Source organism: Hyalella azteca, unplaced genomic scaffold (assembly GCF_000764305.2).
Source record: "Hyalella azteca isolate HAZT.00-mixed unplaced genomic scaffold, Hazt_2.0.2 contig10447, whole genome shotgun sequence".
In the NCBI taxonomy this organism is placed as follows: Eukaryota; Metazoa; Arthropoda; class Malacostraca; order Amphipoda; family Hyalellidae; genus Hyalella; species Hyalella azteca.
The window spans coordinates 6,043-22,479 of record NW_025940487.1 but is presented as its reverse complement, the minus strand read 5'-3'; the positions used below and the strand labels follow the sequence as shown (position 1 = coordinate 22,479).

General features: G+C 39.7%; 1 protein-coding gene across 2 annotated transcripts; it reads right to left on the bottom strand.

Moving 5' to 3' along the window:
* Positions 1–2,512: 2,512 nt before the first annotated feature.
* Positions 2,513–13,249, bottom strand: LOC108676834 (glycylpeptide N-tetradecanoyltransferase; the record flags this gene model as incomplete). 2 transcript variants are annotated; one of them, XM_018164981.2, is given in 11 exon segments in its annotated part: positions 2,513–4,843; positions 5,163–5,300; positions 5,638–5,783; positions 6,330–6,450; positions 7,019–7,246; positions 9,190–9,310; positions 9,654–9,800; positions 10,462–10,523; positions 11,014–11,144; positions 11,919–12,024; positions 13,105–13,249. In XM_018164981.2, coding segments are annotated over 11 exon segments (1,366 nt in total), but the record flags the coding sequence as incomplete, so codon positions are not given.
* Positions 13,250–16,437: the final 3,188 nt, after the last annotated feature.

Sequence of the window (16,437 nt, the reverse complement as noted above, 5' to 3'; positions counted from 1 at the left end):
GTCGGAAAAATTTATGATGCCTGAACACTGCTGATTAAGAAAAATTCCTGTGCCAAGAAAAAATTTAAATTTTTTCGTTTTTATTCAGGATAACTTACATACATTGTTGTCCATTTATCATAAAGTTCAGCATAAGTATTTGGGTGCCGATGGAGTCGAGACTTTTTTATTTATCAGGCGCAAATATAGCGCTGAACGGAATGCTAGTGTAACCCTGACGCTTTTATTGGTGCTATTGTGACGTGAGCACGCAACCTTGCACGTACGACCGCCCCACCTGCCTTTACCTGCCTCATTAGACTCCTAGTGCACTACGCTATGTGTATTTAGAATTAAATTATAGTTGTATTCGAGGCAGTGTCGTAGATTTAATTTTGTGCCTAAACTCTCTAAGCATTTCTGGTCTTCATTCTTCTATACTCGGTGCCCATTTACCGGCAATGGGAACCTGTCCATTATTGTGTCGAGACGTCGTCTGTCAATAAAAAGTTTCTTGAAAACTTCATCTTCAGAAGATATAATTTAGTCTGAAGATTCGGATCCTTGCGCTTAATTAAAAAAATGTACGGGTATCATAGTTTGAATGCTGTTGAAGCAAATTGTTGGTATTGACGCAAGTTTTACACATTGCTGTATCGTAAGTTCAGTGTGAGAACTGATGGCTTTTCTAAATGTGTCAGCACGTAATGGTTTTAGTTGCTTATTTTAGCATTGTTCACACTTGAATTTGAAGCTTTTCAGACATTCTATGAAGAGTTTGAAAATATTTAACACTCATTTACATTCCATTCACATTTTCAGTTTCAGAACTCCTTCGAATGTTTACCTACTATAACATCCCGAGTTGACAGTAATTCGTTCCCATGACATGTTTATTAACGCCTTTCATGATTTGGAATTTATGACATTATTAATTCTGTACCTTTAGTGAATGTATCCTGGATTTTGCACCATCCTAAAGCAAGTTAAGCAACAGCCACACCTAACAATCCTTTCGTCCACCGTAACTCGCAGTCAAGCCACTCAAGTAAAGAACAAAACCTTTCAGATTTGTTAGTTTCAATCACTTCTTTGTCCGAATGCATAATTTCCAATATATCCTATCGTAAATTTGTACAAAATGGGAATCTATAATTGAACCCATTACGTTAAAGTGAAAAGTAATTTAGTCCTTTGCGTACATACATTTGCCACTGACACACTTCAACTACTACATCCAACCTCAACCGCCAAGTTCTCAGCACGATCAGCGCTGGACTAGCGGACGTAATATTTGATATTACTATATTGTTCAACAGCTCCTTGACTTTCCTGAATGGCGCTCAACGGTGTAGCGCTTTTGTAACCAATGTGATATTGCAGTATTGCCAGTTTCTGTTTATGTATTTGCACCCCTGGGCGCTGTAGAATTCCTAGCATTTAATTCATCGCGAGTACAATTTACCTTAGAGTCGATGTATAATTGTACAATTACCGGACATTTCAGCTGAAGGGATAGTCAACCTCCTCTATATATACGAACATTTTATTTGAGGCTTTCGGTCCTTAGACGAATAGGGAGCTGTAAAGTCAGCATGGACATGCAACAAAATTGTTCGTTTGCATTGGCAATGAAATCAAGGATATGGCAGCCGTCGTTGCTGGCTACGAAAGTTTCAATGCCCAGCAGCTGTAGGAGGCGGCCAAACAGAGTAATAATAAATGGTGTACCAACGAGAAATATTTTGATGTAGAACTGTTCATAATGATGCTCGTGTGCTTACTCTTCATTGCCTTGCTTGTAGTCAACACCGAAGCCAATCTTTTGATCAGAATTCCTGCCTTCCTCTCGTATCGGTATTAATTAGTGAATCATGTTTTTCGTTCAGCAGATCACCATAATTGCTAGGTTGTCCAACGAAAAAAAAGCACAAGCTCAGAACTTTTGAGCCGGTTTGATCACATTTCGGTGAATTGTTAATGCTCGTGACGTCACTGAGATCAGTGACGTCACAGGCGAACAACAAACTACATCCGCAAAAATAAGCTTCTCATGGGTCAACCTTATACTAGTTCAACCATGACCTGACAGGAAAAGACTGAACTAAACCTTGATGTTTGGTAAAGTTTACTTGGCTGACACTTAGGTGGATATATTATTTGTCATACTGGATACGCTAATTGCTACAGTTCTTAATAGTTTGAAGCAGCGCACTGTATGTGCTGTATATTTTGTCATAACTTTCTTATGGATTTAATGCACCGTAGGCATGCCAAAGATTAAATAAATGCTTTGTTTATAACCTATCACTGTCCTGACGTTAGTTAAGCTGTAGAAGAACACTGCGAAAGGATGCAAATTTGTTCTTGCGTTGAGATTTGAGAAGCAAGAAACGACAGAAAACGCGAATTCTTCGGCTCAGCCAAACACACTGCGATATTTGTATTATATTTTTGCTGCAGAAGTGCACGACCATAATCTGGAGAAATGAAAAAAATATTCTCTTTGGAGGTTAAATTTCATGAGCCAATGTCCCAGTCAAAGAGTTTATTCATGTACGCATGCATTCGAGTTGAGCCTAAAACAAACAAAATTCTGCTTGAAGTAAATTATTAAAATATGATAGCACCGACCAATCATTTGGCCGAGCCTCGACAATAAAGGTAGCGAAATGGACACACTGCCTGGCTATCACACTCCACACTCGACTAGTTATGAGCGGTTCAAGGATTAATTCAGGATTTTAGTGGATCACAACAAAGAATTAAGACAATTTCATGGTAGTCAAGACCGACAAATATGGCGGTAACCAAGAACTCGTATTGATTTCTATGCAATTGATGTCAATATCGAAGAGACTCGAAGACTCTGAACTGAGCACGTTGTTAGAAGCGCGAGTAACTGCAGCGAACAGATCAACATGTAGAGAACTGAGGGCAACTTTGTTAGCCCAACCTTAAGACATGAACAGCATTGGCGGCGGTCAATGCTATTTAGTGAACAAATTAAGATGTATCTTTAGACAAAAGATTAAGCCACCGACATGTACCTCCATAATCGACTAATTAAATCGAGATGATAATGTAATAGCATAAAAAAAATCAGACACGTATTTGCTTTACAATTCGGCAATAATAATAATGTTAGAAATGGATCAAGCAGTGAAAATTTGACACGGAAGGATGCCTTAAATGTATGACTCCATCCACCCATGTTCATTGAAGAATTAAAAGCGAGAACAAAAGAGCAGCGCCGCCAACTAGTGATGTGGTTGCCGACGCGTTGCGTCCACTGCGTCACAAGTTGCCAAGCGAAATTGTACTTTGCTAATTTATCTTATGGAATCCTATTGAACTCGAATGTGAATTGCTTATTAACTCGGGCGTATGTTGCATGTAAAATAAAAAAAAAGTCATGTTAGAAGAGGAGTGGCCCTCTGATCAATCCGTTTCGCGATCTTCGTCTATGGTAGGAATGGCGGTAGATATTAAACATCTGTTAAACCTTACACAGAATCAAATGCTACTCAGATTTATGATCGTATTAATTTCAAGCCATATCCATTATAAAAACTGTGCCACAGATTTACGCTCGCCTCTCGAGCACGACCTGAACGCGATTCCATTCTCGGACGAATGCCAGCATGCGCCAAGTATGTCAGGCTTCTGATACTGATAAATACTTCAGATATCAAACTATTATTCGTACTACGATATAATTATAACTAGTTAGCAAGAAGTCGATAGTACGAGTGAAGTCTCGCTGGACCAGAAGCCAGGGCCAATGAGTGACAGCAGTCCCAACTCAAGTATGCGGTGTTAAGAAGAGAAGTAATTATTCAAGTTATAATTACCGAGATTTCACACAATTTTATTTGTAGGATACATGATGAGTATAAATTTCATTCCGGAGTATAATTAGATTATTGATGGAGCGTCATTCAAAAAATCCTCTGCACTGACCATAGCGTCTTAATATTCATTCGGCAAGCTACAGGAAACTTTGCACCAGAAGACCACGAGCATTTCGTTCAGGAAGCGAGGTGAAAATACATTAATAATTATACTAAGATAACAGCAGCGGTAAAAGATTCAGTAGGTCGTGTCAACATCAGTAGGAATAAAGGGATCGGACCTCACTGAATGAACGCGATACAGCAGCAAGAGCAACCCTTACAGGCAACATGTATTAAAATTCTGAATTAAAGGGCAAGATTTAAATGTGAGAGTGGGACTAAGAATAATTTATTTAAATCCCACAGACGTTTTGGTCTCCCCAATGTAAACAACAAAGTTCATTTACATGAGAGGTCCAAATCTTCCAGGACTTTGAATTAATAGAAGACACCCAAGATACGAGTCTATTTCCTTTGCATTAAAACTGAAGTACTCGAGCAAGGAGTCTGGCCAACAATCGTCTGACGTTAAATTAATGTTGGTTTAACGTTGTTTTCACGAAATAATTTTGTTAAGATGTTATTTTAACGTCATTTTCCCGAAGGCTGGGCTTAGCAGCGGTGGTTGGGAAAATATCCTTGCTGAAGACTTGATAGTTTGGCGAGCTTCGTGAGCTCCCGAGACCGGAGTCACATCCACACCCAGGAGGTAGCAGCCGCTGACAAGGGTAGACTTACCCTGCAATCTGGGCTTCAGAATAAAATTAATTGCGTGATGCCGAGTTGAGGGAACGTTGCCCATGTGGTGCACACGTTGAATGCGGACGACATACATTCGATTACTCTAATTAGATCAAGAAGAATTGCAGTTTAGGACGTTTGCTTGGTGGGTGGGGATGGCTCGCCCAGCGTCGGTGAGGTGCACGTCTCTATGGAGGGCCGAGCGTCTACTGCAGCACGAGGCCGACCTAAAAAGCGAGGTAAATTATGAGTGACAGAATCATCGATGTCGTTGTGGGTACATTAGATAGTTCACATAACGACATAACGATGAAATTTAAAGTAAATGCAACGAAGCGTCCTGTAGACAAATCTTATTAAATATGCAATTAAATTCCTACGTAACCTTGTAACTCTAAACTTCTGAATTATAGCATTACTCGAGAAGTTGTTCATGAGAGAACATACTCCTTAACTGGGGCAGTATGCGAGCACACCCCTGCTCGGCGGCCATGGGAGAGCAGCGCCAGTTATACATGTAGTACTGCAGGTTAAGAGAGCACACACCTTTTCAGAGGGCATGGGAGAGCAGCGCCAGTTGTACATGTAATACTGCAGGTTGCCGTCGCCCTGACCAAACTTCAGCTTCTCCAGGAAAACTTTGTTCTCCATCAGGTCAAGTGCGTTGAACACATCAAACTTTGTCTGCAATCACAAGAAAATTAGAGATTAATTACACAAATAGAGGCTAATTCAGTGATAATCCTAATGAATTGACTCGGTAACACTAAGATAAGAGCTGAACTCTATGATACGCATGCAGCCATGCCGAGCAATTTTGTTATGCCCATGAGATCACCAAAAAACCATTTCATTGCCATCACTAATTAGTTTTAATTAAAAAACAGCTTTTCATAAGCTGGAGACTGATTTCTTCATCTAGTAAATAAAAGTTTATATAAAATTTTTCAATTAATCAAAAATATATACGTTCCAAAGAGACACGCCAACGTTGAGGAGCGTAAATTACTAATCAACGGACATTTTTGGCAGAGATGAGAGCATCCTGCATAAGGGCTGTCCACGGCGTTTCCGTGGAGACGTTGTAGAATGAATAGGCGGCCCTGACGGACTGGTGGACGGGGTGGTGCATCACCGTCGACGGCAGCGTGTAGAAGCTCACAAAATCTGCACGAGACGCCACCTTAACAATTGTTCTTGAAGCGACGAGTTAACACTCAGTTAGAGGAGTAAGTTGCGTTTTTAAGTTAGGGCAATCAAACAAAAACTGTTTCAGTGGCCATTAAATTAAAAATTATTTAAATTAATTGGGGTGGCAATTAAATTAAATTGAAATTGTTTCAGCGGCCACCCAACTTGAGCAAGTGGAGAGAAGGGTTTCAAAGTCCCACCGCTCGTTTCACCCCAAAGAATATATTGACTAATTATATTCTTAGGCCCCACTTCTCCTATAACCGTTCCTCACAAGTGGGCCCACGCAGCTCTTTGGCAAGCCCCGAGTTATTGAAATCATACGAAGCGACGTGAAACCAGACGCGCCAATCCAAACAAACTGCCAACACCGCATGACGGACTGGCCGATGATGTATTCCTCACAAAATTATTTTATGGTTTGAGTTTGGTCCGGCAAGCCAAATTGTTCAGGTTAAATGAATGAAGAGGATGAAATTGAAGAGAGTGACTTCTCAGTTGCAACTATTTGATAGAAATTACCGGTGATGGTGCCTCCTCTCTCGACAAGATAGCTGTCCACGATGTCATCCTTGGGCAAAAACCAGTGATTAAATTCCTCTTCGTTGAAGAGCGGCGACAGCTGGAACTGTTTGAGGTAATCCTGCACAAAGTAAAGCAATTCACAGTCAGAAAACAAGCGCAAAATAATACACTGTAAATAGAAATAGAAGCATCATACATGCTTAATGATTACAAACAGACTGCGTAACAGCAACGACTTGAGACCTACGATGGAGCTGGGGCCATACTTACAAGAAAAGTTAAGAGATCGTAAGTTCACCAGCCAATCATTGACGACCGTTCAAGCAAAATCCACCAATCATAGACAAGAAAATAGTCGTAAGTACTTATGTTCACTTAGCGCGTTTTGAAAGTTTGGCTCCAGATCTCTCAACAGCGTCTTATGGTCATGAACGTGAGACTAGCATAGTTTCGTCACTAGGAGCAGTGCAATGTTTTACAGAAGCAATACACTCAATTAGAACCCGTAACAGTTTCCATTACCATAGACGATTTGTACATAGCTCTATTCAGTTAAAAATAATTTCTAATATCATAAAATATTGATAAAGAAAATATGCAACAGCATTTCGCCATTGGGACCTCAGTTCAGCATTTATTTTAATACGCAACAAGTATTAGAGCGTGGTAGTCCTCACTAGTCTCACCTCAAGTAATGTCTTACAGCGCGGCAAGTCCTTCTTAGTAACTCTCCTATACCCCGGCGTGAGGGGCTGGTCAGGGAGCTTGTAGAGCTTCAGGGTGCGCTGCATCGTCATGTTATGGCGGAGGTGCGAGAACTTCACCTCGATCAGCTTCTTAGGGTTGAGGTTGCGGTGCCAGTAGCGGCACGAGGACACCGGCTGAGGCAGCAAAACTCCAGCCGTGTACACCGCCTGGTCGACAAGCTTTCGTTACACAGTAATTTACGAAGATAAATGATACAGAATTTGTAATTTATGTCAGATTAGATTAATTTGAAAGTACTTCCAAGTAATCTTGCAAAGTAATCATGGGGAAATGCGAAGTACTTCGCTTTCCCCATGAAATTGCCTCAGATCAAAATAATTAGCAACTTATTCAAATTTAGAAGTACCGAGTTTGCTTCAAACGGAGTATACTACATTGAGCTAAGAAAATTAACTATTATTTATTATGTGAATTGAAAGTTGGCATCATCAGTTACACATTTTGGGCAGAAGCATTAAATTGATCTATGGACTGACTCGTAGATTTTGATAAAAGTCGATAAATTCAAAATTTGCACAATTCAGAGTTTGGCCAGTATCAGGCAGTAGCTGTACCCTCAATACATACAAGGGGTGAGACTAAATATGGGGAATACCCGAGAAATCCACCAAATATATTCTAGTATGGTGTACTTCCATCTTTTGCAGCAATTACAGCCTCAATTCTCCGAGGTATTGATTCATACAAATTGTGAATTGTTTCTAAATAAATTTTAACCCATTCTTCAGTTAAAACTCCCTCTGGCTCCATGAAAGTCGATGGCGGTGGGAATCGACTTCTGACTTGCATCTCTAAAATCGACCATCAATACTCCATAATCTTCAGGTCTGGTGAATGTGTCGCCCAAATGAGATGCTCAACTTCATTAGAACGTTTCTCGGCCATTTTGTAACAATTCCAGCTGTATGGATCGAGGCATTACCATCTTGAGAGATGGCGTTCCCTCTGGAAACAGTGCTTGGACCATTGGATGAACTTGGTCCTCAAAAATTCCTAAATAGTCACGGCTGCTGATTCTTCCATGAACAGAAATCATTGGTTCGCTGTATTTACAAGAAATAGCGTCCCAGATCATCACAAATCCCTCGCCATGTTTTACGGTTGGGAGGAGGCAGTCGGGATTAAGTGACTCTTTTGGCTCCAAACGTAAACTCGGCAAGAAGTTGAAAATAAGATAAACGATGCTTCGTCAGCGAAAATCAAATTTTTCCACTGCTCGAACAATTCTGGAAGTTTTTACACCACTCTTAACACTTTGAAGCATTTGTATTTGAAACCAGAGGTTTTCTAACGCAGCTCTTCCATAGAATCTAGATCTGTGCAGCTCTCGGCGGACAGTCTTTATGGTAACTGGGTTCTGTAAATGTCCATTGAGTTCTACAGTAATTTTAACAGCCGTTGTTATTCGATTATCCCTCACAATTCGATTTAGGAACCGACGGTCTCTCTCAGACAACTTCGACTTTCGGCCAGACCTGTGCTTTGCTGAGGACGTTTTTCCTTTTCTTTCAAAAACAGTAGTAATTATTTTAGAGACAGTACCTCTAGAAACGTCAAGCATTCGGGAAATTCTCGTCCCACTAGCACCTACCACATGGGCTTCAACAATTTGGCCTCTATGAAAGTCAGAGAGGTTTGCCATTTATAGGTTAGAGGTCAGGTTATAGACAGAAAAATTTAATAAAGATATCTGTGCAAGGATAAAATATCGATTAGCAGCAACAATAAACAATAAAACATAAAAATATGACACGTTTCTATTGTTTCTACACGTTTTATTGTTTCTATGTTAAAAATTACGAAATCAAAATGTCAGGCGTTTCCCTTTTGTACAACCCCTGTAAGTTTTGAAGGAGTACTTGTGGTGTTTTCATTGAAATAATGAACGGCAGGAAATGTACCACAATCTCTGTGCTACACGCATACTAGGCAGATGATGAGAATGTTGATGGCATGAATTTTCATCACATACTGTATTCATTTTCATCACATGAATACAGAATGATGATGGCATGAATTTTCATCACATACTTTATTCATTTTCATCACATGATTACAGAATGATGATGCATGAATTTTCATCACAGACCTGGAAAATTCCCACGAGGTTGACTCTCCTGGTAATCTCCTTGATTAGCACAGGCGCCAGGCGCTTGGACCGCAGCTTCTTATGCACGCACAGGAAGTTGATTTCGACCATCTTCTGTACCCTGGGGAGGGCGGGACATTAATCACATATTTAGGAGTTGTTAATGATGAGCAAACAGCTTATCGCCTACTGCACCGGGCGGGACTGCAATGCCATACTTAGGAACTGTTAATGATGAGCAAACATCTTCTCGCCTACTGCACTGGGCAGGACATCAATCACATATTTAGGAACTGTTAAATTTAAGCCATGAGCTTGTCATCTACTGCACTCTGGGATGGGCGGGACAACAATCACAAAAAAAGAAGCTTTCACGCGAAGGCAGCCAGCAACAGAGCCCGTCAGCACCGCAACTGTGGTGTTTCTAGTCAAATTGCCCACATAGACCCCACGAGGCAGCGTACTTTTGATAGACCCTGATGGTGGCAGGCACGGCGCTGATGAAGCCCATGAGCTTGCCAGTCTTGGTGACCCTGACGCCCACATGCCACGCCTGACGCCAGCCTGGTGGCATCAGCGCCCACCGCAAGAATTCTGGACTGTAGTCAAATCTGCAAAACATAAATATGTTGAATATTATTGTATATTCTTCCCGAAATATAATTACACAAATATATTATACGCCAATCTGCAATGAAGAATAGTGAAAAATTTTCATTGTGTTTTGCCAATGCGGACAACAAACAGAACTATAGTCAAATCTGCCTGAAACCTTAGTGAAAATGATAGGTATCAACTTGTGTCATTTTCACTATGAACATTTGCAGTCTATTTCCATGAGGTGCCTCCATTGTTAAAAGAGCATGCCGTTTTGCAAGTGGGAATTATTATTTTAGGCGTGTAATTCAAATGAACATGGCAATTCATTCATGTTCAGGCATGGGACTTCAACCATGCCTGAATATTTTATCGTCATCCTGTGCTGGAGTGTGCACCATTTGAGCAAGTACAACCAAGAAGCTGTGAGTACTATGACCATACCTGAACATATAATACCTGAACATGTTATCACACCTGAACATGTCATCATACCTGAACATGTAATCATACCTGAACATGTAATCACACCTGAACATGTTATCACACCTGAACATGTTATCACACCTGAACATGTCATCATACCTGAACATGTCATCATACCTGAACATGTTATCATACCTGAACATGTCATCATACCTGAACATGTTATCATACCTGAACATGTTATCATACCTGAACATGTTATCATCATCCTCGACATAGTTCTCGTTGAGCAGGACGTACAAGTCTTGCAGCTGAAAAGAAGCCTTCACATCACTTGAAGCAAAATACAACATTTCCAATGCTAATTAGAGAAAATGTAGCTAGCAACAAGCAAAGTCATGATATTGTTTATTATTACCATCTAATTTTAGGATATTCATATAGGAACATGATGGAATATCAAACTAACCTTCTAATGATACTAATATTTCAAAAGGCAAGACTCATAATGGAGACTCAATAGCTACTGTAAATACCAGCTGATATTATTTGTTATTTTGGCTAGCAAGTAATTTTAATGCTAAAAGCTTCATCACATGGATTCATTTGACTTTCTAACGATAGCTTAATATACATTTTTTCTCTTGGTGCTAGACCAAACCAACTCCAGCCAAACATGGAAATTTGTCTACAAGCATTTGATTTGATAACCACAAGTAGCTGTGCAACTCTACCTTATCAAATTCCCAGGGAAATAATTTATCAATTTATATAAGTAGAATAGGTAATGTTGAGGTTTACCATATCTTTATCCTGTAGATCTAAGGTCTGCCAATGGAAGCCAGATGGTAAGTTGTAGGGTTCAGCTCTGATCTCACTCTGGTCTTTGTCACTCTCAATAGGTTCATTAACTCCTTCTTGTATACGCTCATCTGCAATATACAGGACATCATAGATTAAAGCTTTATCATCAGTATTGACATAAGGTGTTCCTGTTAGGGCATTGTCAAATCAAGGATTGATGAAATATCTCTTAAAATAATTGACAGCGAAAATCTTGGAAGAAGACACATTTTAGTAAATGCCAGCAGAGATTAAATGATCTAAAATTGCTACACTATTGATCAACATTAAAAATTGAAAAGCAAAGAAAACTCCACAAAAATTCACCATATCTCTATTGAAAACATTTCTGAGTCCAGCTCCATTGTCAGTTCAAAAAAAAAATTGAACACAAATACAATCAGAAGTTAATACAGTCGAAATTCAAAAGAAAATAATTCAGAAGTTAAAACCTAAATTTATGAACAAAGGACAGTAATAAAGCAAAAACCTATCTATTCACAATTTCTGGTGGAAGCACCAGAGCTAGAAAAATATGCAGACCAGAAGCACCAGAACTGGAAGCTAAAACCTTGAAGTCATTGTCAGACATTGGAACATTGCACTGTTCAGCGTGAGTGCATACAGCCAAATGAGGAAGGCGCAGGTAACTGCCCAGTCCTATAACTAATCATCACATTTCAACATTACTGTAGAATGAAGATGACGTCACTAAACTGGCACTTCACAGCACAAAGATGATGAAGATGAACTGGCACAAAATTAGATGAAGTCACAACTAGCAGCAAGTAGCTAGTTTGCTTCACTACACAGCACAACATTAGATGCAGTCACAAGAAGAAGCAAGCAATTTCAACACTTACTAATAGAAGGCACTGGTTGGGTTTTCCAGAACTGGAACTGAGGAGGGGTGGGGAGTTGAAGATTTTTTATGCACTGTGTTACATCCAGTACAGAATCCCATGGCTTCTGAGTAGAAAGGAACATTAGACTAGCATTTGCACAAAATTCTGCATGTCTAAGATTTTATGTATTTTGAGAGGAAAGGAGACATTTTCACATCAAAGATCTAACTTTAAATATGTAGGGTCTGCCATATTTAATGCATGTTTTTTTCATTTCTCAATTATACAAACAGACTAATTAATTTTGTATTAGAAGAGCTAATAGCCAAAAACTACCTACCTAGACAATTCTTGAACATATTTATTCAATATGACCACCCTTATTTACAATGACAGCCGCAATTGAGACTTGAAAGATGACAGAACGTTCTGAATCTCATTAAAGATGGCATGCTGACTAATTTGATGTTCCAAGATGTGAAGAAATTTGACATTGAACAAAGCATAAAAATTACAGAGTTTGGAGTTGGATGGATTGTGGCAATCAGAACAGTACCTAATGAGACCTCAAAGTCCCTTGTCTCTGAAGGTTTGGGCCGTGGTAACAGCCACTTGGAGGCCTCCACTTGTTTTTGTCCCCTCAGCAGTGAAATTGAAGTCAGCAACACATTTCAGAATTTTTTGAAACTGAGTTTTTACCTTGTGGCTGCAAACACTTTAACAGCTCACCATGGAGTTTTCAACAAGACTCTGCCCCATCACATGGTTCAAGTATGACCTAAAACTGGATTCAAACTCACATCCCTGATTTCATTAGCAAAAATGAATGGCCTTCAAGAAGCCCCGATTTGAATCCTCTCAACTTTTCTTTGGGGGCTATTTTAGACAGAAGTATCTGCAAACACACACCCCCCCCATTCTCCTAGGTCTATTTGAAGAGGGATCAGATGTGAAGTGGAAGAGTTTTAAACATATGCACCACCAATTTACTTATTGGTATAGTTAGGCAGAATTTGTTCCATAAAACTAGTTCAATTGAAGTCAAGAGAATACTCTTTTTTAATAGTATTAACAATTTCACACATTCCCATTTCATAGGATTCCAACCCCACCCATAGTATGGATCTTGTTGCAAAACATTTTTTATTCAAAATTCAAAGTCAGGCAGCAAAACTCAGAAGTAGAATTCTATTAAGAAACTTACTTTGTTCAGAGTATCTGTTGATGAACCTGGAATGGAGACAGAGGAAGAAGTTTTTTCAGGACTTTTGTCAACTGTTTCAGAAGTGCCATTCATTTCATGCTCTTGTTGTTGCCTAGCTTCCAATTTCTTCTTTGGTTTTTCTTCCCTGAAAAATATGAAAGTATAAATCTTAATTCCCAAAATTTAACTTGAAGCAAAAAACTAAACTTTTAATTTATATTAAATGAATTTATTCAACAGACTGCAATATGAAATGGCGTGAATAAAGTAGGTAATATTGAACATAGGTAATATTGAACATGTATTATGCATAGATGTTAAGAATGCTAAGAATGCGGCGCCGTTGTGTCGAGACCGTGGGAAAGGTTGTTTACATTGAAACGTTGGCGCTCAGCGTTGCGAGGGAAATTCCATTCGAAGGAATGTGCATCAGTTCGAGGGCTAGGTTTGAGTGTGCGCGACTCTAGCGTATATAAGGACCTCAGATTTCGCGCCAAGGGTTGTTGTTGGTTCTACGGCGGAGACCGTCACGCACGTACGGTCTGCAGCTAGCGGACGTACAAACGGCTGCGGCCGTGAGGCCGCGGTGTTACCGTTTTCGAACATTGACGGTCGCGACTTGCGAGAAACTTGGACTCACCGAGGCAGTTACGATTCCCGTGAGCGCGTCAAACATATACAATGAACGGCTACGACTTCAATATATTATACGGTCACTATATTCATCAGAAGAAGTGGTACGGTCACAGTCACCTTGACGGCAGTACGACAACGGAGTTGGAGTATTTCCATCGGCTATGAAGACGAGCACTTCTATTCCAAAGTACGGTCATCATCAACTCTACAGTCAGACCGGCCGTGTGGCATCTATATCAACGAGATACGACAGCTATGAAGAAAGAGCAACTGTGAAGAGAGACACGCGATACAGCTGCAGTACGGCCACCTGAAATATGGCTGAAACGCGCGGTGACAGCCGTGGTACGGTCGTGGAACGTACAGCCGTAAATGTGCGCAAGTTTACGGTCGTTTACAACAGTCGTACGGCTCATCGGAACTGCAATGGATCACACGCTTTTCCTCGGTAAAATTAGATGAGTTTACATGATGATGATTTAACTGTTAGATTTTGGACTTTGATTATGTTCAGCTCGCCTTTTTCATTTACCTACTAGAGATGTTTGTTAACGTAGGATGTGAACTTGAAATTTCTCAATTTAATATGAAATGTATCAGTGTTTCATTACACCCTCTCTCTGTACTATATTTTGCCGAACCTGTCCAAAAAGAGAACCTTATTCACGTGCCAAATCAAATGCCACTCGGTAAACCACCTGACAAAACGCTAAATAATAAATACCGGTATCTTGAACCTGAACCTGAACGTAACGTAAAAATTGGTGGAGTAATCACTCCGATTCACCCAACTTTAAATATATATGAGACGATAGGAAACGTCTCTCTTCCTTTCTATATTTTTTTTTCTCCTATTTAATCAGGCCTGTCCTATCTAACACCAAGGAGCGGTGGTTCCACAGGTGAATCATTAAAGCTGCAGGCAAAGATGAATGTTTTTATTACTTTAAGAAAAGAAATTGGGCAAGGGCAATAGGAATAGTTAATATTGTCTGTCTGCAAGCATGGGCCTTTTTGGTCTGATTCTTGCGCTGTTGTGGCCAAATTTTCCCATTTGGATCATAGGTACCGTCAACCGGAGCTACTCGGGACAGATTTGAACGATTCGTTTTTAAATAACAGTTAATAACTTCTTACGATGAAACATTTTATAAACAAGTTTAGTCTCATTTTATAGCTGATTGGCAGGGCTATCGAATGGCGTTGTCAAAAAAATTCCATATGCTATTCGTAAGGTGCCAGACGCAAAATAGAGATTGTCCCGAGTAGCCCCGTCGGTTGGGGCTACTCGGGACAACGGGAATAAAACTTCNCACCTGGGTGCAACTTTTATGTAAGTAAAATTTTTTAATACGGCGAATATTTTTTTTGCTACATACCTTAGCAGTTGTAACTTTACAAAACATAGTTTTTCACCATTTTTTTCAGGAATTTTTCAAAGCAAGTAAATGTAGTATTTTTCGACTTCCTTTATACTAGATAGATAGGAAAAATAGTTACATTTACGCCACTATTTTTAGTTTTGCGGTATTCCAATTAGTTTCGCTACTACAACCGTTTTACGCCGTGTCATAGGCCTGTCCCGAGTAGCCCCGCCTGTCCCGAGTAGCCCCGGTTGACGGTATCTATTGTCTCTACAGGCACAGGCTAAAGTCAACTGTTGAGTAGATAAAAATATCATTTTATATTGAAAGTGGGGCTTCTTAATTCTTAATTGGATACAAATATTTATTCTGGAACTGATGGCAGTGGCATGAGAAATGTTTTTGTTAACCTTTAGTATCAATACCATCCTGGGTTGGAAGAAACCTGTGAATTGGATAAAAATGCAGACATGGAAGTTATCTACTTGGAAAGCCGCAACTGAAATTTTTGAGCCTTGGTTTTATGGATTTGCCAGTTGTGATTCTATTTCTTCAAGCCGTGATTTAATTTCTTTGAGCCGTGAATTCAATACCTTGGCCATTAAACAATAAACATTTTTTACGAGCCAGCAGCAGCAAACTTTTTACCAACTCCTGTGCACATTGTTACCCCTAATCTCTAATAGTACCCTAAAAACAGTCAATACTAACATTTGTTGTCACTTAAGTGGTGACTGATCAAGTGAAAATGCAGTCTGACCCCTCTGGCGTGACTGCAACCATGCAATCTTCAAGGAAGCATTTTAGATTGACTTTTTATTACATTGTGCAGGATATTTTGTCAGGATTGTCAAAGTATTGTGGATTGCGAAAGTTGAAAATTTTATGAAACAAAATGTTTGCAGTTTGCAGAGTACAAACCACAATTTTTTTAAATCAAACAAAAATACATGACATAAGGGCTGTGAGAATATGATATTAGAGCTGCAATATAGAAAAAAGTCTTTTCCAGCCCTGCAAAAATGCCCATAAATCTGGCCAGATTCTCCCATTCCTATGTCTATTCCCAATTTCTTAAGTTAGGGTAAACGCACCATATTCCGACATCGTGGGTAATTCCCATACTTCTCGTTTTCCTTTATATTAAGCTTTGTCTTAGTTCCACGCATGCGTAGATGGTTGAAATAGTGACATCATACTATTGCGTGCCAGATTACCGCAAAACACTAGGTCTGATGGGAAAATGTTAAGATCCTCAGAGCGAAAGTTCATGTCACCCAGTGAGAACATCAATAAACATGTCAAAGTTGATAGTTGACCTTGCTCTACCAAA